The sequence below is a fragment of the Barbatula barbatula genome, assembly GCF_947034865.1.
Source record: "Barbatula barbatula genome assembly, chromosome: 1".
NCBI lineage: Eukaryota > Metazoa > Chordata > Actinopteri > Cypriniformes > Nemacheilidae > Barbatula > Barbatula barbatula.
Window position 1 is genome coordinate 15,756,972 of NC_136766.1, and position 20,836 is coordinate 15,777,807.

Sequence of the window (20,836 nt, forward strand, 5' to 3'; positions counted from 1 at the left end):
TTTACCAGTTAAGAGTACAGTGGAAATTGACTAAAAATGAAATGATTGAAATGAAATAATATAAATATTTCAGACATAATACATTTGGAAGAATTCTACGAGCCGGAATGTTGTATTTTCCTTCAGTAAAAGTGTGAGGACAACTGCTGCAGATTGTCTAATGTTTGATACGAAGAAATAACAGGTTGAATTAATATTTTTGTGGAAAATATAAGGATGTGTTTATTTCGTCATACCGTCTTATTAAATCCCTATGTAGCACAAATCCTCTCTGTTGTCTTTATATCTGCCCCACGCTGGTGCACAGAGTAACTTCACTCAACATGAGTTTCACTGAGTTTACATCCGGGACTTTTCCCTAGGCAATGGGAGGCGCACTACAACCGTTCCTTAGGCAAAGTGAAATAAATTCGCCGCACCGTTATACAAACTAGTTCTGTTGTTCTAAGTGTTCTTTCTCATTCGGCAGTACTTCTTTCAACGCGATTTGTGGCAAATTAAAAAGAATTTCCAAAGTGACAATTAATCCATTGTGTTGGATGAGTTATTTTGTCAGTTGAAATGCGTGGTTTAGTTGTCCCATTATCTCTCTTCTGCGCGCATTGATATGCCGAGCGCACAAACTGGGGTTGAATGGGATGGAAGAAGAGTTCTTGTTTTGTATGTCAGTTTCTGTCTTTTTATACATTTTTGGTTGAAAATCAACCGAACAACGCGAGGATTCCCTCTAATAACCCCCCAAAAAACTTTAGGTCGGCAAAAGGATTAATTTCATCCGCGGGATAGGATTTCGGTGGTGAAATGCCCGGCTGTTTGTAGATATATATTTAAATAATTGGCGAGTGTGTGTAAGTGTATGAAGATCGGTGTTTGACTGCTGGAAGAGTGTGTACAAGGGTAAGTGCACCTCGGTTTTTTTGTTTCAATCTTGACGGTGGGAACTTTTGGGGACGGCGTCTTTAAACTCTCCTGGCTTTCTTTATTCGATTGTGTCAGTAGTGATTTGAGTGAATGTGAAAGCGCGGAGGCAGTGCAGGGGGGTTTTGTTCGTCTCTTTTATTCTGAGTTGCGGAGAGAGAGTGCAGCTGCGGTAAAGGATACGTTATAACTTACACCCGCAGCACAATAAGCCGTCGATTAACAGCAAAACACTTCGCAAACGCCACTTATTAAACAAAACTGCGCTAATATGTATGAAAATAGCGACTCCGGCGTGTGCCGTAGTTTTCACACCATGCCGTGAAACAGTAACGGGATGCCATTAGAAAAGCACTTTGCGCTTAACGTTACATCCTCGTTCGTACGGGAAAGCGAGACATTTTGAGCAATACACAGGATAAGTGTGTGTCTCTTCGCCTGCTGCCTTCTTCATCTAGACCAGCCCTCGATGTTTGAGCTACTATTATTGTCAAGAACCGCTAGGGCGACAAGACGTGTGATCATGAAATATTTTTTCCTCAGTTGATTTTCTCGGCACCACGCCTTGACATGTAACATATCAGCACAACCGCGATGTCTCCGTTATAAAGTACACTGAAATCTGTTCTCTTATGGCGTAAAGAAAAGTTATAGGCCCCGTGCAGTGTGAGTTTAATGTGTAATTTTGTCAGTATATAAAGTGATGGTGCTGTTTCCGGTGTGGATGCGCTGGAACGTTAATGATGATGATGATGATGACCTTTCTCGAGCTCGGTCCGCTTTAATGTCTCCCATCTCACTCTCTCAATGTTATCAAGATTGTCAATGACGGATGTGTGCATATTTAGTCCAAGTCATGTCTTTTGTCATTAGTTGTGAATAGCTTAAAGCATCGCCATTAAAATCACACCCCGTTTTTCACCATCTTTGAGCATTAAATTGATGCATGATAAGTTAGCGAAGAGTACAGGTTGTTAACAAGGTCGTTTTCTCTTCTGTTTTTTTCTTCTGTTTTATGCATGTGTGGCTGTTCTTCCATTTCAACAGTGTTGTCTGTACAGCCATTTTTCTCTCTTTCTGTTTCTTCCTTCTCCCTCAACCTGCTTTTTCTGCGATGGGTCAACCAGTTCATTGTGTATAAGGTGTATGCTTATGAAATTGAAACAATTGTGTATTCAGACACATGAACTTAGAAATGACAAGAAAGATTTACACAAAAGTATTGTATGAATCCTTTATGAGTACATACTAAAGCACTGCCTTACATGGCGATGAATAATTGCATGTTCTTGGACTATACCACGCTACCCTTAACTGTGTGTATACAATATAGCATATGTTACACTGACTCCACATTAATGTATGTTAAACCCTTGTGCATCAATTAAAAAACTCACACATGGGCTGAAAATGGACAAAAATGTCCATGTCCAAAATTGTCATAAAAATATTATATACCCATATTTTTTCACACTTTCAATGACTTTTATTTTTTTTCACTAGAATCAGGTCTTATCATAACTACCAAACATTCATTACTTTTTAGAATTTTAACCCTTGAAAAAACAGTTTGTTTACATTGTTACACTGTTGAAAATGTGATGAATAATTCTAATTGTTTTCTATATACTAAATGTAAAGCTGCTTTCATTTTTATTATTACATTCTTGGATGTGTTATTAATCAACAACAACAACATTTTTAATGCATTGTTATTTTTTGAGCAATGTAAGATTTAAAAAAACCTCACACTAAAGCCCAAATTATGGTTCTGCGTCGGACCTACGCCTTAGGGTACTCGACGGTTTTCATTTATACTTCTGCGTCGTTCTCCACGTCGACAGGCAATGACCACTACGCGTCAGTGTCCACGCACATGTAACCAAGAAAAGAGCCGAAGAAGAAGCAGCTCGTTTGAGAAGATAAGTAGTGATAGCGGCAAGTAAATAGTCACTTTTGTTGCAGCTTGAGATGTTAAATACAGAAGAACAAATTATTTATTTAGATAATTCATTGGGAAATGCGTTAGAGTTAACATGATGCTATCGCAGAGTTTTGACCTGAGGGAGGGGTTCAAACAGGCCAATCACAGCTGTTGCGGTCCGCGCAGGGTCCGCGTTGAGTTGACGTGTTGTTACATTTTTGGAGAAGTGCGTATCAGTCTACGGCGTACGGTACACGTCTCTGCGTAGGCTACAGCGTAGGTCGGACGCAGAACCATCAATTTAGTGATGTCCATGTTCAAAAACCCTCATAACATGATAATATATGATTTTATCTACTTTTACTAACTTACATTTTTTTAAACAGATCCTTTTCAGATCATAACTACCAAAAAATCCATTCATTTTCAGAGTTTTAACCTTGTTTGTTTACAAAATGCCACATCTGTTATGCCTTTATGGTAACAACTGTACCGATGGGCCTCTGAACGTTCCTCATCAAAATCAAGCTCACCTTTTATCTCAGTTAAAAAAAACTATTGCAAATGCAAACAAGGGATAAAAAACAAGTTTGAATGAAAAATATTTTCAAATCCCAGTAAGCTACAGTGATTTGAATATAAGGAGTTTGATTTGTGATTAGCTGTAAAATATGATGTCTTTCTTTCAAACTTTCAAATTTTCAACCACACTTTGACATCTATACTACTAACACATAAACACGGTTATAGCTGTATATTTTGTTCGGTTTGACTGCAGTGCTGTGGAGTATGCGCCATCGACTAAAATGGAGAAAATACCATAAGCAAAAGTAAATAGTACACATTTGAAAATGTATTCATTTTTTATTTGAACCCTGTCACAGCATAATCAAAGGATTTTTATATTGAATGTATGATTTATGCTTGCATGGCAAACAGGTTTCAATGAGGACATATTTATCCAAATATACCCGAGTGTAACAATTGTATGTACCTAGCTAGCTTTAAAATAATTTATATTAAAATTCCAATAAAAATACACATCTTTTGCAAAATGTATGATGTTTGCACAAACATGGCCAAAATGACAAAGAAAACTAAATTGAAATGGACAAATATGTCCAAAACAGCGCACAACGGTTAATAAAAGTTCAGGAATAGCTCGTTTGTCAAATCCTGTCAATCACAGAGACGTATTTAAGAGTCTTGTAACCTGACTTCTGGCAGTTCTTCCAGGATGTCTTCCACTCCAATTGCACATTCATTTCTATTGATTGAACAGTAAATTAGTTAAGTTATTAATATTTTATATTAATATGGAGCACGAAAAGGTTATCACCATTGAATAGTTTTGTTTGCTGAAAACAACAAAACCAATTTCTGTTTTTAAACTTGATGAAATGCAATAAAACAAGGTATTCTTATCCATTATGTGTGCTTGCTAAAACGCTAGTCTGGGGGGTGTGAAAGAAAAATGCTTTGAGTAGAGGCCTTATAAAATACTGTCATTCATTATAATTCAGTGCAGACAGAACCGACACAGTCTTGGTATCATATAGTTCTTCTTTCTAATTATTACTCGTAGTACTGAATTACTCATACGCCTCAGCATGTTCACAAAAGCAAACAGGTGAGGGAACAGTGTGCCAGTGTGATCAAGCAGGTGTACGTCTGGTGCTGTCTGCCCTTGCTGAATATACAAGACCAGGAAAAGGTCATGTTCATGAGTCTAATGTAAGTGGTAAATTCTGTTGTGAAACCCTGGCTGCACATGAACTATACTCTAGGTGAGCTTACATGGTTCTCAGTACATGCCTTTACTGATACAGACAGAATGTTGTATTCTGCATTACTGTCCTGAGGCGGATGCATCTATGACTGGTACAGTTAGAGAATGCCACTCTGAAGATGAGTGAGAACCTCTTAGTGTGTGGAGTGCCCATCTGCTAGTCTCTGCTTTCATTCTGATGAGAACAGAGCAATGATCTGTATAAAAGACAGAGACGGGTTCTGTGAGACACAAGTACTAACAAAAATAAACCGCTTCAACAAAAGCTGTTTGTAGGCAGGTAGGGAGTGAGTGCATTTGCAACAAGTAAATAATCTTTACTTAAGCAGATAATACAATATTTTTCGAGGTTCAAGTCAATATTACCTTTGTAACCTTCTGTGCAGCCCAAATCTTTACAGATGAAGCTGAAACATTCTTGCTTGCGTATTTTGTACTATATTGTTATGATTTAGATTTGTCTTCAGAGCTTTACTATGTGTAAATGTGCGTGAGAAGTGCTTCTTACCATCTTCTCTTGTCTATTCCAGCTCCACCCCCCGCTCTGCCAGTTGGATGGTGTTCAAGACGGCAGACGCTGGGAAGGTATAGAATAAACCAATTGTCATAATGGGGGTGCACACATTCTGACACGCCAGCAATGGTCAGCTTTTATAGGGTTTCATTGACGAGTTCATGATTTTACATGTTTTGTACTTTATTTCTAACATCAGCAGCCTAGTAACAGTAATAAAGAGATTACTTTGTAGCAGACCCTGGGAGGCAGTTCTCGCCTGGGAGAGAATGAAACAGTTAACGCATACATCAGCATCATTTCCCCTGAAAGAAGAATGACAGAGGGAGAACAAGATTGTGTCCGTGCAAATATCGTGTATGTGCAAATATAGCGAAGGAGTGCTGTTCAGTTTGATCTGTGTTGTTTAGGCAGGATTTGATGAGAATAGTTCTGATTGAATCAGCACGCTGAGATATATTCTACTCACACTGAGCAGATTTACACACTCGCACACCCACACTAACAGATCTGTTGTGCTCATTGTGGGACCTCAAACGCAAGTTTTTTTATCGTAATAAAACAATGTGTTACAAACCACTCTAACAGTAAATAATGAAAGAACATCCTCTCCTTAAAATTTTTTCAGGCAGCCGTGTTGGGTTTTGGGAAGAAAAGATCGATGATGGAGCTGCAAAATTTACAGGAAGCACTTAAAGTGGAAATCCAGATCCATCAGGTACCCCCCTCCCCCAATACACACACACATTTGGTTCTGCCATGTTTGGTGTTATTGTTGTAGCTGCAGTGCCGTCATTGTCCTCTAGAGGCCACGTTTACCCCTACGCTCCTGAAAATCCTAAAACTTTCTCTCTCTTCCTGCAGAAACTCGTAACCCAAATGAAGCAAGATCCACAGGTTTGTTTTCCTGACAGAATGTTATTTTGGTCTGTTTGATTAGATACGCTCTCATATTCTCTGCTTTGTGGCCGCTGGAATAGTGTATCAGGGAGGAGTGTGTGTGTTCTTTGTACAGAATGCTGAGTTGAAGCTGCAGCTCCGTGACCTGCAGGCCAAGATCACAGCCCTGAGTGAGCGGCAGGTGAGATCTGCTCTCTGAGAGAACACCTGCTGCTGTATCAGTGTTCTCATGGAGCATTCGTGTGTGTGTGTGTGCGTGCGTGCGTGCGTGTGTGTGTGTTGAGTTCAATTAAGTTTTTCGTCTGGCAGGGATAGAATTACTTGGGCTGAAAAAGTGGTCTGAACGTTTTTGCTTCCTTCTCTTGAGAATGTAAGGCGGTCTTACAAAGGCATTGTATCGTGTTGTTTTGTTGTGAATATTTGTTTTGTGTAGTTCCATTTATAATGGGGATTTGTGTGTTGTGGATTTGTGTTGACAAACATCGTATATAGCCAACACTGTATATAAAGATCCCATGAAATGCAGGTTTCTTTGCTGTGTTGATGAATTTCAGATACAGAAAATTTGGGTGTGATATATTGAAGAGATTTAGACCAAAGTCTGAGTAGTGCAAGAGGAGTCATCAACAATTTAGTTTATTTTTCTCTGGAAAAAAAAGCTCAATTTCAAATGCATATATCTGCTAAAAGTAAAGTACATTAACTTTGTGGGGCCACAAACCTTTTGTTTTCATGGGGTCTTTAACACACACAAACACAAATCTGTTCTCTCCTCTTTTTTTACATTTGTATAACTGATGATTAATGTGTGGGGATGATTACTTGGTGTAACAGTATGTACTGTCCTTCACTAGAGTTTACTGTACAGAACTATTGAGTGCTGTGGAGGAGATGATATAGATAAAAGATGTTGTAGACGGCAGGCGAGGACAGCAGAGGAATTTTAATTCGAATTTCAATGCTTTTAAAAGTAACACAACAAATCATCTGGTATCAACAGGAGAAACACTCACACTTGACATCATCTCTCTTTTTGCAAAGAAAGAGGAATTAGAGAAACACAAGGTCAGCAGCATACCTTAAGGCCCAATAGTGAAAAAGACACGGTGACTATGTCAAAGCTTCTGTGTACAGAAATGAATGTGCAGTCTGCAGCACTATTTAATAAAGTGTGCTCTCTTCCTCTTTCACACACCCCCAGAATCTGTTGAGCAGTACAGTGTCTGGTAAAATTCACTCTGATCTAGTGTGTGTATAACGGATGGAGGAGGAAGCTTGTTAAAGCTGTACACAGTGAGAGGAATTCATATTCATTAATGTAAAACCCCATTCACACACCCCATTCTGTTTACATGCAAATGCATTTAACTGCTTCTAAACGCAGTTTAAACTTGAAATAACTTTTATCAAAACTATTAATACAAAGCGTTTCACTAAACTTAATCGCTTACCAACCTTTAAAACACAGCTGTGTGCACCTGCCATGCTCGTGCTGCGTTGCGGAGAAGTCCACAAGTTTCTGTGCAGACAAAGTTTCACCTGAACATTTTGTGCTTGTTTTTCTCAACAAAAACATTGTAAACAATATGAACATGATGATCATATTCCAACCTAATTATTTATTAATGTTGTTTATAGCATTATCTGCAATATGCTTTTATATAACAGGTTTTTCATTCAATTTGTGTGAGCTTATTCCGAAATGGTTACAAAATCTAAATGCCAAAAAACTTTTCTCAAACTTTAAAAAATAAACAATACTTATTTTTAAACTCACATTTTTGTTTATCATATTGCTGAAAAATCATTATACTGTGGCTATGTTGGAAAAATACTGGCAGCATTCCGTTATATTTTTTCATTAAGGCTGTATAAATTTGCACTGAACAAGCCTCAACAATTAGCTTTTATTTGTTTTCATATGACATTTTATATTTAGCTTAAGCTCGTTGGGCTATAGCCTACCGTGCATTCTTGTGCCTCATTCCTCTTTGTTGTTCTACATTTACCAATAAAAAATATAAATAAAAAAAGTTTTATTAAATTGACATCTTTGTCATTTGCAAAAGGCAGTAAAATATGCTACAGAATAATATTTAAAAAAAGAGTGATTATTTAGGCCTATTTGACCCTAAATAAAGGAAGGCAGTAATCGTATTTGCGCTGTTTGGCCACCTAAAAACACAACAAGGAATAACTTTCACCACGATCAACCCTATTTTCACTACCCCAAAAAATGCAAATAACATTACATTGCAGTATATTACGTCACATGTCTTTACGGGATCTGCACAGAATGCTTGTAAACGCAAGCACAGATTCCAGAAAACTTTGGAGTGTGAATGAACCAAATCTAACGATCCCGGGACAAATTCCTGGACACATTTTCTGTGTAATTTCCAGGATCTCTGTGTGTAAAGGGCTTAAGTGCCACTCTTTCGTCACTGGTTACAGAATCAACACATATACATCTAAACACTAATAAGCTGTAATTAATTTGTAGTCGGTGAGTTAGTTTTACAATCAAATTGTGTAATACTCAGACACTTGATATATCCCTCCTTTCTTCTGTGGTCTTATGGAATCGTTTTGCAACTTGCCTGTGTGTACTCACCCATATGTGTGTGAGTGCTTAAAGGAACAGTTGACCCAAAAATTTTAATTCTGTCATAATTTACTCACCATCAAGTTGTTGCACATCTGTATACGTTTCTTAGTTCTGATGAACACAAAGATGTTAACAAGAGCTCTTGCTACCAAACAGATTTTAGCCACCATTGACTACCATACTTGTGTTCTTGTTCTATAGAACACAAAAGAAGATATTTTGAAGAATGTAGGAAAGCAAACAGTTCTGGGGCACTTTTGACTACCCTTTTAATATTCCTACTATGGTGTCCAAGAACTGTTTCGATACAAGCGTTCTTCGAGATATTTTTCTCTGTGTTCATAAGAACAAAGACATTTCAGATTTGGAACAACTCAAGTGTTTTTATGCCAACTGTAACACAAATAGTGAATGGCTTCAAATAAATTGCACTGAGGAGGAGAAGACCAATCATGTCATCCATTTAGAAGCACATTTTGATTTCTAAATAGAGCATCACATTTGCCGTTACAATAATGGTGAATAAAAACAGAGGGGTTACGAAGCTGCATGTTTTGTTCCTGGTAATCCATCTAGAAGGTGATTTACTATATTAGCCAGATTGTTGAGTGCAGAAATGTAACATTCTTCCACATTTGCTTGAAAGTGTTTATTTCTGTTCCATTCATTATTATTTAGGGTGATTGTTAGTTAGTTTTTTGCCACTACAGCATGCCTGTTTTGAATGTTTATCATGTTTTGAGTGCATTATTCAAATTATCTGATGCTCATTATGTGGGAAAGGCTTCTAAAATAAACAAGATTTTAACATTTCAACATTTCAACCATTAAGGGAGAATTGTGTAATTTCTGCATCACTAGCTTTGCTTATTACAGGGTCATACCCCAGGTTCATCTTAAATGAGAAGTCAACATATTAGGGAGCTCAGACAAACAGAGCAGGGTTTTGAAAATCATATGTCCTTTTGCACTTTAAGCTAGGATAAGAGAAAAAATTTTAACACTTAAAATAAATGTGTCTTTAAAGACCAAAACGCGCATTCAGAACTGTAGTTTATTTACAATGACGTCTTATAATAAGGGGCAAGAATGTATTTATACATACATATATATGAAGTACACATACTGTATGTACATCTGTATCACATATTCATCTTCGGCAAATAGATCAATATTTATTTGACATTTGGGAGATCTATTGTTAGTAGGTTACAAGAACAAAACAAAAAACATACCTATTTAACTCAGAAAAACTGAAAATGGTCTCTTAATTGTTTCATACACTATACATAATATATTATGTCTTTATATACACACACACACACACACACACATATGTAGGTATGTACACGTATACATACATACTGTATATGTACTGGTGATACTCTGTACATATTACCTTAATTACAGTTGTTATGCATGATCTTAAAATGCAAATCTGGCAACATTCTTTCTGCTGGACACTGGACACAGTTAGCAGTGATGCTAGTGCAAATATAATATGATTAAATATTTCTGTTATGTTTACATAATCCTGTTTCTTAAAACACTAAAGATGTAGTTCAAGGCAAATACTGCTGGGATAGCCGAGACGGAGCGAGACAAAGAGAGAGTGATGTTTAGCTGTAGGGACTCCACGTTCCCACTTGCTGTCAAATGGGCCAAAATCCAACATTACAAACCCTTATCAACAGCAGGCAGAAATAGAGGGCGTAAGCGAGAGAGACTTCATTTCAGGTACAAGTGACAGAAGATGAGAAATGAACAGGCGCTTGTTCTTGTTCTCTTTTTCTCCCTCAGAAAAAGGTGGTGGAACAGTTAAGGAGAGATCTTCTGGTGAAACAAGACGATGTGAAGCTCCAGACACAGACGCTACAAGCTGACGGCCAAACGTCTACACTGCTCATCACACAGACACAGGCGTCCCTGCCTGCTGCCAGCCTCACTACTACACAGGTACACACATCTTACCCACATGTTATGTTTAGAAAGCCAACCGATGCTAACCTAACCAATAAAAAACAATGCGTTTGTGACCCTGCAGAACTCTGTGTCCCCTGTCATTGCTTCAAAAACTCTACCTCTGGTGCTGAGAGCTGCCACACCCACCTCACCTATCATTATGACACCAGCACCCACCATCACCGTTGTTACAACTCTCGGCAACACTCTCCTTGCAAGCCCTTCTAGCACAGATCCTCAAAACTCTGCAGTCAACTTCCAACCGGTCATCCAAACAATCAATCAGGGAGCAGAGCCAATGCGAGTCATGTCTAATAGCACCATCATTGTAAGTTTTTCTTTATGCTGTTTTGACTTTCTTGTTGTACAACAACAGTACAACAAGAGATTTGTTGACTCCTTTTGGTTGGCCAGCTGCATGTGAGGTGGTAGCCAACATTATTGCTGCATCCCAATTCGCCTACTTAACACTATGCACTAAAACTTTTTTACACATACTTAGAAACAAATGTGTAGGATGATGCAATGTAAGTCGCTTTGGATAAAAGCGTCTGCCAAACGCATAAATGCAAATGTAATGTAAATGTTTTTCTTATGGAATAGTATATACATTATACGCACTCGGACATACTAACAGGAAACAAAAGTGGCCGTTGTTGTCTAGACAGCATTGTGGGTAATATTGGCTGTTAAGAGTGTACTTTAAATTTCTACCAGAAGTAGTAGACTGTCCAGGAATCTTTGGAATACTCTTTTCAACATACTACGACTATTTAGGATGGACAATATGCAAATTGGGACGCAGCATGTCTTTGGATTTGAACAACATTGTTTATGACATTTTTCAAATGACTAATGGTTCAAAAATAATGTATAAAATGTACTTTAATTCAGTAAGTTTTGACAACTTTTTTATGTCGTAAATTCTCAGACCAGGAGCCTGTGTGTCCATTCTCCCGTGTTTTGTATGCGAATGAAAGGAAGTGAATGGTCACACAAACATCAAGTGTGATCATCCTCTTAATTGAGGAATAATTTTCAGCCCAACAGCCCAGGGTTTCTTTAAACAAAAAGATAATCCTCCTTTATTTATGGCACAGTATGAATGGTATGAGAGGTTGATTTCCCTGTGTCACAAATAAATGGGCGGTCTTGTCACAGGTTCAAGCGGCCTCTCAGCCAATCAAAGTTCCTCAGTTTGTCCCACCTACCAGACAGACAACACGGCCAGCCACTTTGCTGCAGGTTTGTTTCCATAGAAACCCTTCACACCCTAATACCTGGCTGGACTAGTGAAAAGCCTTCTCTGCTAAGTGTTTAAGTGTGTGTCTGTGTATCTTGGGTGTGTTGCAGGTGTTGCACAGTGTTTTTTCTTGGTCCACATTGCTTTTTTGTTGCTTTGGATTTTATTTTTGTCTGCTTGTACAGTGGTGATGTTTGCACTCTCTGCTTCTGCACATGCTCTTGACCCTAAACTGTTCCCCAACCCTCATATATCTATGACAGTATTCTGTTATGCATTTTTGGTGGTGTACTGTGGGCATGAATAATCCTATTTTTGATATAATTTGATTAGATCTAGTTTTCTTTTTTAAATGGAACTTGCAAACCAAAAAGAAGATTATTCATGGCTGACGAATGTGTAGCATGAGAACACAAAGCTTCACATTATGTAACACTTGAGTTAAAAATAAAATGACTTAAAATAAAATGTACACTCACTGCGAATACAGTGTGGATAAGCTGCTGTAGACACACATCTGTGAAAGCACATTAATTGAATTACATATGGCAGTGGCAACCATAAACAACTCAACTCCAGTGTTAAGAAATACCCCCAAGGCTATATTGTTCCTCTTCTTGAATTGTTGTCATGTCTTGCTCTGTATTTTCACATTACTCCATGTTGCTTTGTTTCTTGACTCTCACTTGTACATAATGTTAAGCAGTTAGTGTAGCAAAATGTCTTCCAATTGGGGTAGTACTGTCCAATTTTAACATACTCCAATGAATTAGCAGTGAAGTACTTGGTTATTCACAGTAATCTCAGACTGTGTGAGATGTTGAGGCTGTTGTTATATTTCACAGCATAGGTATAGTGTTGATAGTACGTGTGGCATGGTTTCCTACACCGTTGTGCTGCTACTAAATCTATAGGCTCAGAACAAATCAATTTTTCTGTTTGTTGCTGTCTGAATTGAATTTTCTATTGAAGTGCAGCAGAAGAAAGTTGAAATAAGATAGGGATTTTCTTTGGACTTGAGAAGTCTAAATGTCAAAGGGGTGTTGCTACACCATGTCCTAACCAGCATGATTCCACAGACAAGCAATTTGTCTGTCCACACTGAACGTGAAAATGAGGTACGCGACTCCATCAATCACAAACTACAGCCAATACATTGTGTGGACGAGCTTTTTCTGTTTATTTGCTCTCTCACATTTGCAATGCACTGCTTAAGAGTGCAAAAGTAAGAGATCATAACCAATTGTTTTAGTATGGGTTTACTTGTGAGGGATTTGATATAAAAATATAATTCTATACTTTCACAGACAGTCTCTCTTATGTACAGTATATAATAATATATACAATAATAAATACACACGAGGAGCAGAATGTAGGTTCACAGTGAGTGTGGGTCTCCTGCTTTTTTACCTTTTCAGCTGGTTGGAAAATAAACTAACATGGAATTATTATTATTATTATAATTATATATATAATTATTATTATTATTATATAGAAAAATTGACATTTGAAAAACCGATAATAATAATAATAAGGATTTTTTATTGTGCATTCCAATAAATATCAATCAATCAGTTTAGTTATTTTAATTAAATAATCATACAATTTAAAAATACATGTAACGAACACTATAAAAGATAGTAATAATCAATATGTTTTTTTCAGAAAACAGAGTTTCTGTTTTTGCAAATAATCTCTTTGTTTAATTTTTATCATTACCATTAACCATATACCGCTGAGCATCATTCTTAACTGCTTCGGTCAACCTTATTCTTCTCCGGTCATTCCACAAATAATTCTCCTCTTTTTCACCCTGTGTGTGTGAACAGGTCAGGCCAAAACCTCCATCCTCTTTATCTTCAGCTGTCGGTCAGGTGTCTGTTCAGACCTTGCAGTCGCCGGTGATACTGAGCACTGCCCTTCCCTCCTCTGGACACGTTCAGCAGATGCGTATCCTCAATGGCCTGCCCTGCCACAACAACACAGGCATCCTGATCTCTCCTTCTACACACACGCAACAACCTACCCTGACAAACACACAGCAGTTGCACAACAGCCCAGGCTCTGACAACACGGTGAGGGAAATTTACTTGTGTTGTATTTATGTTTACCCGGAAATATTCATCAGAACATACAAAATCAAGGTAAAAACATCAAATAAGCAATACAGTTTGGTGAAAATAGTGTCATAAATATTTATTTATTTAATGTCTTAACTAACATATAAAATACTTTTAAATGACTATTTGCCATTATTATTTCTCATATTCATTGAGTGAGCTCTTTCCTCCCCCCTGTGCCCCTTGTACATATTAATGCATATTAACCGTTTGTCTTTCAGATACCGGTGGTGGAATTTGAGACAGAGCCAAAGACTTCATTGCTCATCTCTCCAGACACACCTACACACACTTCACCTCCGCCGTCTGTTGAAGCACCGTCGGCACCTGCACACACAAACACAACTTCCAACAAACATCAGGACAACCCTCTGGTATAATGATACAGTCATACATGATGTTTCTTTTATGAAGATGATGATTATAGTGATATTCATTTGAATGATTACTGAGATAATGACATGCAATCATCCCGCAGAAACTGGCCTTCATGCTGTCTCTAGGACTGGTCACGCGCGACTATTTAGAAGGTCAGTAGAATGAATTGTGTTAATGCGTGTGTGCGTGTATGGGTAATGACCTTTCCCGCTTTGTCTTTCTAGAGATTCAGAGCAGGCGTCAGGAGCGTAAGAGACGAACAACTGCAAATCCAATATATAGTGGAGCCACGTTTGAACCAGAGGTAACAGACGTTCACACATCACAGAGGAATGAAACGGAAAAAATTGAGAGACCTCTCCGAATTGATACTATTTCATTTGCATTTATTTGTATGAAATGTAAGCAGGACAAACTGGTCCAAATAAAAAAGATGCTGTGTTTGCAGATCTTGAATATGAATAAGTTCATGTTTATACAACACTATACTAATGTTTTTCCATACATTTTAAGACCAGTTCAAAAATGAAGTCTGAGACTTGTATAGACTTTGTCATTCCTGAGGTTTGTTTCTGTAGAAATTCAACAGACACTGGACTGTGGAATTGCCACAATACATGCAGAAATACTGATTAATGGAAAACGTGGAATAGTCGCTAGTAGGTTTTTAATGGAATTTTCCATGTTTATGTATATGTGTTTCAGCGGAAGAAGAGCTCAATGTCCTATCTGAGTTCCATAAATCAGTCCAGCCGAAAAATAGGTGAGTTCAGACAATCTTCAAAATGCCTGTGTTAGGTAGGTAGCACATGGTTTTTAGTGGTGTTTACTAAAGCAGTATAGTTTCTAATCCTATCTGTGTGATGACAAAGGAAACCGCTAGAGCATCTTAGCAACCACATACCAACGCCCTGATGACCATCCACTTTTTCATGGATATACACTGCTTACATTTAGAATTTTGAAAACTCCGCGGACACTTGTAAAATTCTTTCTCTAAGAAGATTTTTCTAAAATTCAGAAAAAGTGTTTATTCTCTACTTTAAGCTCTGTCTCCCCCAACAGCCTCTTTTAACACCTCTGGTCCTGAACTGATTCACTCTGCTTTACTGCCATCAGTCAGTCTCTGTCTATCTCACACAAGCACACATTCAACAGTAATGACTGTTTGATTATGTAATGTGCTCGCGGGCACTTTGCTGTGGAGTGGGCCTGAAATGTGTGTTAGAAAGAAATGACCCCGCAGTGTATTAAGTGGGATAATGAGTGTCTTCAGGCTACTGTAAAGTGTATACATTAGTAAAAGCGTCAGACAGTGTTCTCAGCCTACTGTATAGATTCACAATTAGCTTAGTTTTGCATGTTTTAAATGCAAGAATACTTCTCATTAGTGTACCTTAAGTGCTTTTATTGGACTGAGCACACATTCATTATTTTCCTAGAATATAAAAATAACAGTGTAGTGAAAGTGTAGTGAATTCACTTTTTATAGCTATCAAACTATATCAATATAATAATCTGTACTTTTTCTGGTAATGTACACAAATAAATTTGCAGCATCACTTTATTTATGATAGACATTTACTTAAAAAGGCTTAGCTTAACATTTGACAGCAGCCATGTATCTGTAGATGAAAATAACATCAAATAAGCTTTTTGATGCCCAGATAAGCTTGTTTAATCTTTGCCCTCTGATCCTTCTTTGTTTTGGGCATTTCTTATCCCCATCTGTCTAAATGTACTGCCGGCTGCCTTTATCAGCTGATCTCAGGCCAGCTTTTGCAGAATGTGTTGGTACCCAGCATGCAATGCTTCCTTTGTAATCTAACGTTGCTCTCTCCCTCCCGAACAACCAACCGCCCCATCCCCCCCGAACCCGTCTTCTTCCTGCTACCCTAGCCAATGAGGACAGCTTGTCAGAGGTATGCCACACCAATGTTTTGTCTCCTTTTTCTTTTCTGTTTTGTTTGTCCTTTGTTTCATTTCACTCAGGTCGCCCTTCTAAAAACTGCAGTATTGTGGAGTGGGGGCCCCTTCCCCCAACCACCAGCAGCCATCATTCAGCCTTCACAGACCTACAGCGGCCCACCACGGGCAGCCCATTCTCCCCTGCCCTTTCACTCACCCTTCCATCACATTCACCCTCACTCAGTCCCATCTCAACAAGGGATGTAAGTAGCTGTGATAGTACACTACAGTTACCGAGACACAGTTTTGGCTCTGTCCCAGATGCCGCCCTAGGCCCTTGTGGTCCTGAGGTTTGATGATGCAATGCCCCATAGACTGTTAAGTAGTAGTCTGCTGCGGAGCACACTTCAGTCTGAGCTTGGGGAAAGTGAACAGAACTGCCACAAAGGGGGCGCTTGTGAACACTATCATATTCCCTAAATATGAAATGGGACAGGCTACAGTCTTGTGGACTTTGTGGGTAAACGTACACATCGAGTTCAAATGCACGTAAGGTGCGCCATGTGGGACAGGGCCTTACACTTCCCATCCTAATGTTCACTATGCTTACCAATGACATCTAGTGGTAGCGGATGTGAATTATGAGTCTCAAAGATGTGAGGACCATATACAGTTTTTTTGTCATTTGCATTTATTGTTTTATCAAGTTTCCACTGATACAAAACTGTATTACAAATCAGACATTCTAGAATTGTACATGGCTTTATTAGGCAGCTCTTACAGTTATATTTATATTAACAGAGTGTTGTTATTATTAATGACATTCTATTGTAAGTCACTTTGGATAAAAGCATCTCCTAAATAAATGCAGATGTTTTTTTAAAGAGCAAAATCAGATGTCTCTGATAGAAATATTCTCCTTAGTATATTTTAATGAGTTAAATTTGTATTTATTTGATCTATCAAGAATTTATGTTTTTATTTGTGTGTCAGTATTACCTGCTGGTATTGTGCAGCTGCAGTAGGCAGATACAACATATGTCCCCATGTAGATCTGCCCTAAATGCAGAATCCAGGTAAATTCCCATGTGCCCAAGATTGTGGTCCTTAGGTCCTCTAAAGTAGGGAGATATTGATGCAGTCCTTCAGAAAACACAACTCGCAAATACTCAACAGCGTAAAACGCTGTCAATCTGCATTAAGACTTCTTGGTAAGTTTAGGCAGCCTAATTTTTCCCCACTTCATTCTGTTTCGCATCTGTGCATTCATTTTCCACGTTCATTTTGAGTGTTTGTGTGTAATTTCGAATGAAGGCAATGCATGTTAGTGTATTTCAGTATCATAGAGTGCACATGTTTCCTTCAGATACTTCAAAAGGAAGATGCTATTGAGTGGCCAGGGACACTTGCTATTGTCCATTCCTACATCTCTTATAAAGCAGGTGAGTCCCTACAATACAAAGCAGGTCTTCATACAGCTAATGACTAATACTGAACCTACAATGACATAGGAGAGACGTGGGACGAAGATATGTTAGCAGTAGTTAGGAGTGCTGCAGAATAACATTTGCTTGTTATGAGTGTCTTATATAAGATTAACATGTGCACATGTATGCTTGCAGCCAAAGAGGGAGAGAAAGATCGTCTGTTGAGGTGGAGCACAGAACTGCGGCAGGAGAGGGAGACACTGGAGCACAGAGCAGGACAGCTCAACAACTCCCTGACGGTGAGAGAAGGGTTATGTTTTTATTACATTAGAAGTCTAGAGATTCACTCTGCTCCTGTAAACCAATGAGTCATGCTGTTATTAAATGCCACTGAAATTCCCTATGAGATCCATTATATGTAATTCCTTAACTATATAAGAATGAGACTTTTGTTGTATGAGTCAGCATTGTGCCCTCTCTCTGCACAGAGTTTTATGGATAGCAAAAACAGCGTATTAACCAAGCAGAGAGAGATGGAGACCTCACTGGAGAAAATTAGAGGGCTGGTGCGGCTGATCAGAGGGATCCAGTTGTGCCCCCTCTCTTACCCAGAGTTCATCTCTTCTGTGGGCGTGGCCAATGGAGACATGTACCACAATGGAGCTTCCAAACCCAGCAGCTCCAATGCAGTCACCACAGACACAAACAATAACACAAATAACACGACAAGCTCCTCCGAAGCTACGGTGATGATTAGCACTCACACAAGCACGAGCGATACGCTGAACCAAATCACCACAAATAACAACACGGTGAAGACCGATACGTCAAACACAAAGGGCATCACAAGCAGCGAGGGAACCGAAGACAGCACACACATAAAAAGTGTGTCCAGAGTCAAAGGTGAACCCACGAACAGCACAGCCTTCAGCAATAACAGCAGCAACCAGGGGGTTCCCACTACCAATGGAACGGGGTCGGCAGGTGAGGAAAATATAAAAAAACATAAGAACAACAACAACAGTGACCTCAGCGTCATCCCACAAGTCCTCCTCGGCCCAATCGTACCCCTTACAGAAGTGACGGAGGGAGTTAAATAACATAAAATACCGCACCACGTTTGGGGCTTAAAGTGTGCCAGTTAACAGTATTGTTGTGTGTTTTTGTCTCATCTCTTGTACCTATGAGGGAAAGAAAATCCATAGTGCCATTTACTACATGCAGGAAGGAGGTTCCTAAAGTACCAGCAATGTGTATGCTTACACACACTGAAAAGATTTCTACAAAGAATAATGATATAGAAAATAAATGAAAAGAGTAATAAAATTTAAAGTTATCACACCATTGTGTGCCTGATAAAGTTGCCATAGCACCTCTGAGTGGGAAAGCTTCAAAAGAGTTGGGTGAAGGTCTCGTTCCTGTATCCCTCTGGTAGATGAGAAGTGCAGCTTCCTATCAGGTCCTGTAGCTCTGATCTAAGAAATAAGATGTGAAGTATTGAGGAGTTCAGTGTCTGTTTTGTCTGTGAAACGCAGCCGAGGTGCAGTTGTTTTGTCTACGTTTTGAGTTACTGTGTCTGTTTCTAAAGCTCCAGGGCAGAACATGGAGCACAAAATATGTTGTCACACATACAGGTCTTCCAGACGTTCTGCTGGAGATTTCACTATTATCATTTGCGTCGTAGTGTTTTTAATAACTGAAACATTTCTGTAAATATGTTTTGCTACTTTTACAAATATTTTTCGTCTTAAAATATTCTTTAGTTCTGTTCTGCCAAATAATTGATGCCACAGGGAACTGTTATTTTATTGAATTCTGAACATTAAATAGATATTTATAAGTAGTAGAGTAGTATTTGTAGTGTTAGTCCTGAATTGTCTGTGAGGTTAATTCTGACCATGCCTTATCTACTGAACAGATGTGATTTAAGGAGAGCGCAGTTCTATCTCAGTCACTCAATGTTTTTAACAGAAGGGAATGATTTGAGATGCACTCATCTCTCTCGCTCCATGGAAACGTCATATCCACACCCCAGATGATTTTCTACCAGAGTGTAGCAGGGGTCTCATGCCTTGTCCGATAACTTAGATACCTTAAAGCTATAAACATTTAAGGAATCCTTTTTTGGCGGATACACGTGGAGTCAAAAGTGTCCCATAAAACCAGTGTGCCAGAAACGTTAAGGGCTTCTGTTCTGTATCATTTCAAAAACAGTTTCACTGCACTAGGTGGTCATCGTTTTGTAAGGCATAAATTACATGCCTAGTGCCACCTTAGTCTCCTAGGGGCTGTTATCACAGTGTGTTTTATTACTTTTATCGTATCAGAGCTGTTGGTGCCCCATGCACTGCTGTATATTTCTGATCAACACGCTAGACAGGATCGAACATATAAACCCTGTATCGTGTGCCAAGATGACACTTTCATAGTGTTTAAGAAAGCACAAGACGTAATCCAGAAACACAGTGGTGTCAAACACACAGGGGATGCATTGCTGTTGATAAAAGACAGAAAATCTAAAGTGTTTATATCTTAATTTCAGGTTTGTGTGTTTCCAGTGCTGAACAAACACATCTGGACTGCAGTAGCCTCTGTGTATTGGTTGCCTTAAGTTCTATAGGATATGTTAGGCTGTTCCATTGTAGTGTTGTCAGTGTGATAGTCAGTTGTCAGCACAATGAGTGAGATTTTTTTTCCCTTTTGTGAAATGGAACCTAGTTTATCATCCAGTGTCTGATCATTCTGGTTGTGGATGTTACTGAGCTGCCTAGAGCGAATCTAACCACTACACACAAGAAGTTTCAAGTGTTTACATCTTATGAAAATAAACATCGTGAATTGCTGGTATATTTTTAATTCGGTTATTTTATTCCAGTGTGATTATCTGGGTGTCTGCCACTCTTTTTACATCACATCTGAGCTTTCAAATACTTTTTTTAAATATACAATATTTGAAAAATATCACACACATATACATATTAGTTAATGAAAAGTAATACTAAAGCATATTTTATCACACTTGCAAAAATTCCAAAGTGACATCCAGAGAAACATGCTTAGCTGTATGTCAGGTTTCTTAGTGCAGTTAAAGAAAAGGAAAAGGATAGGGGTCTCCCTTACGTAAAAGCTCATCAGATGTGACATT

At 38.5% G+C, this 20,836-nt stretch overlaps 1 protein-coding gene across 6 annotated transcripts; it reads left to right on the forward strand.

Annotated features, from left to right (window-relative positions):
* The first annotated feature begins 604 nt into the window (after positions 1 to 604).
* Positions 605 to 19,168, forward strand: phf21aa (PHD finger protein 21Aa). 6 transcript variants are annotated; one of them, XM_079467534.1, is made up of 17 exons: positions 605 to 897; positions 5,162 to 5,216; positions 5,774 to 5,863; positions 6,010 to 6,042; positions 6,161 to 6,226; positions 10,454 to 10,609; positions 10,698 to 10,943; positions 11,777 to 11,860; positions 13,688 to 13,933; positions 14,200 to 14,352; positions 14,457 to 14,508; positions 14,581 to 14,660; positions 15,062 to 15,119; positions 16,349 to 16,527; positions 17,631 to 17,706; positions 17,887 to 17,990; positions 18,180 to 19,168. In XM_079467534.1, the coding sequence occupies exons 2-17, from the start codon at positions 5,187 to 5,189 to the stop codon at positions 18,789 to 18,791; spliced, it is 2,265 nt and encodes a 754-aa protein (XP_079323660.1). In that variant the 5' UTR covers positions 605 to 897; positions 5,162 to 5,186; the 3' UTR covers positions 18,792 to 19,168. The 6 variants fall into 6 exon arrangements, with proteins under 6 accessions (XP_079323660.1, XP_079323659.1, XP_079323661.1 ...); XM_079467531.1 differs by having other exon boundaries at positions 626 to 897; positions 16,256 to 16,527; XM_079467533.1 differs by lacking the exon at positions 11,777 to 11,860 and having other exon boundaries at positions 615 to 897; positions 16,256 to 16,527.
* Positions 19,169 to 20,836: the final 1,668 nt, after the last annotated feature.

Excerpts from the sequence above, each read along its gene's own strand:
- phf21aa (XM_079467531.1), top strand. The coding sequence starts at position 5,187 with ATGGTGTTCAAGACGGCAGACGCTGGGAAG. Across the intron at positions 14,353-14,456 it reads AACATCAGGACAACCCTCTG|AAACTGGCCTTCATGCTGTC; the intron begins GTATAATGATAC and ends ATCATCCCGCAG. Across the intron at positions 14,661-15,061 it reads GAGCCACGTTTGAACCAGAG|CGGAAGAAGAGCTCAATGTC; the intron begins GTAACAGACGTT and ends TATGTGTTTCAG.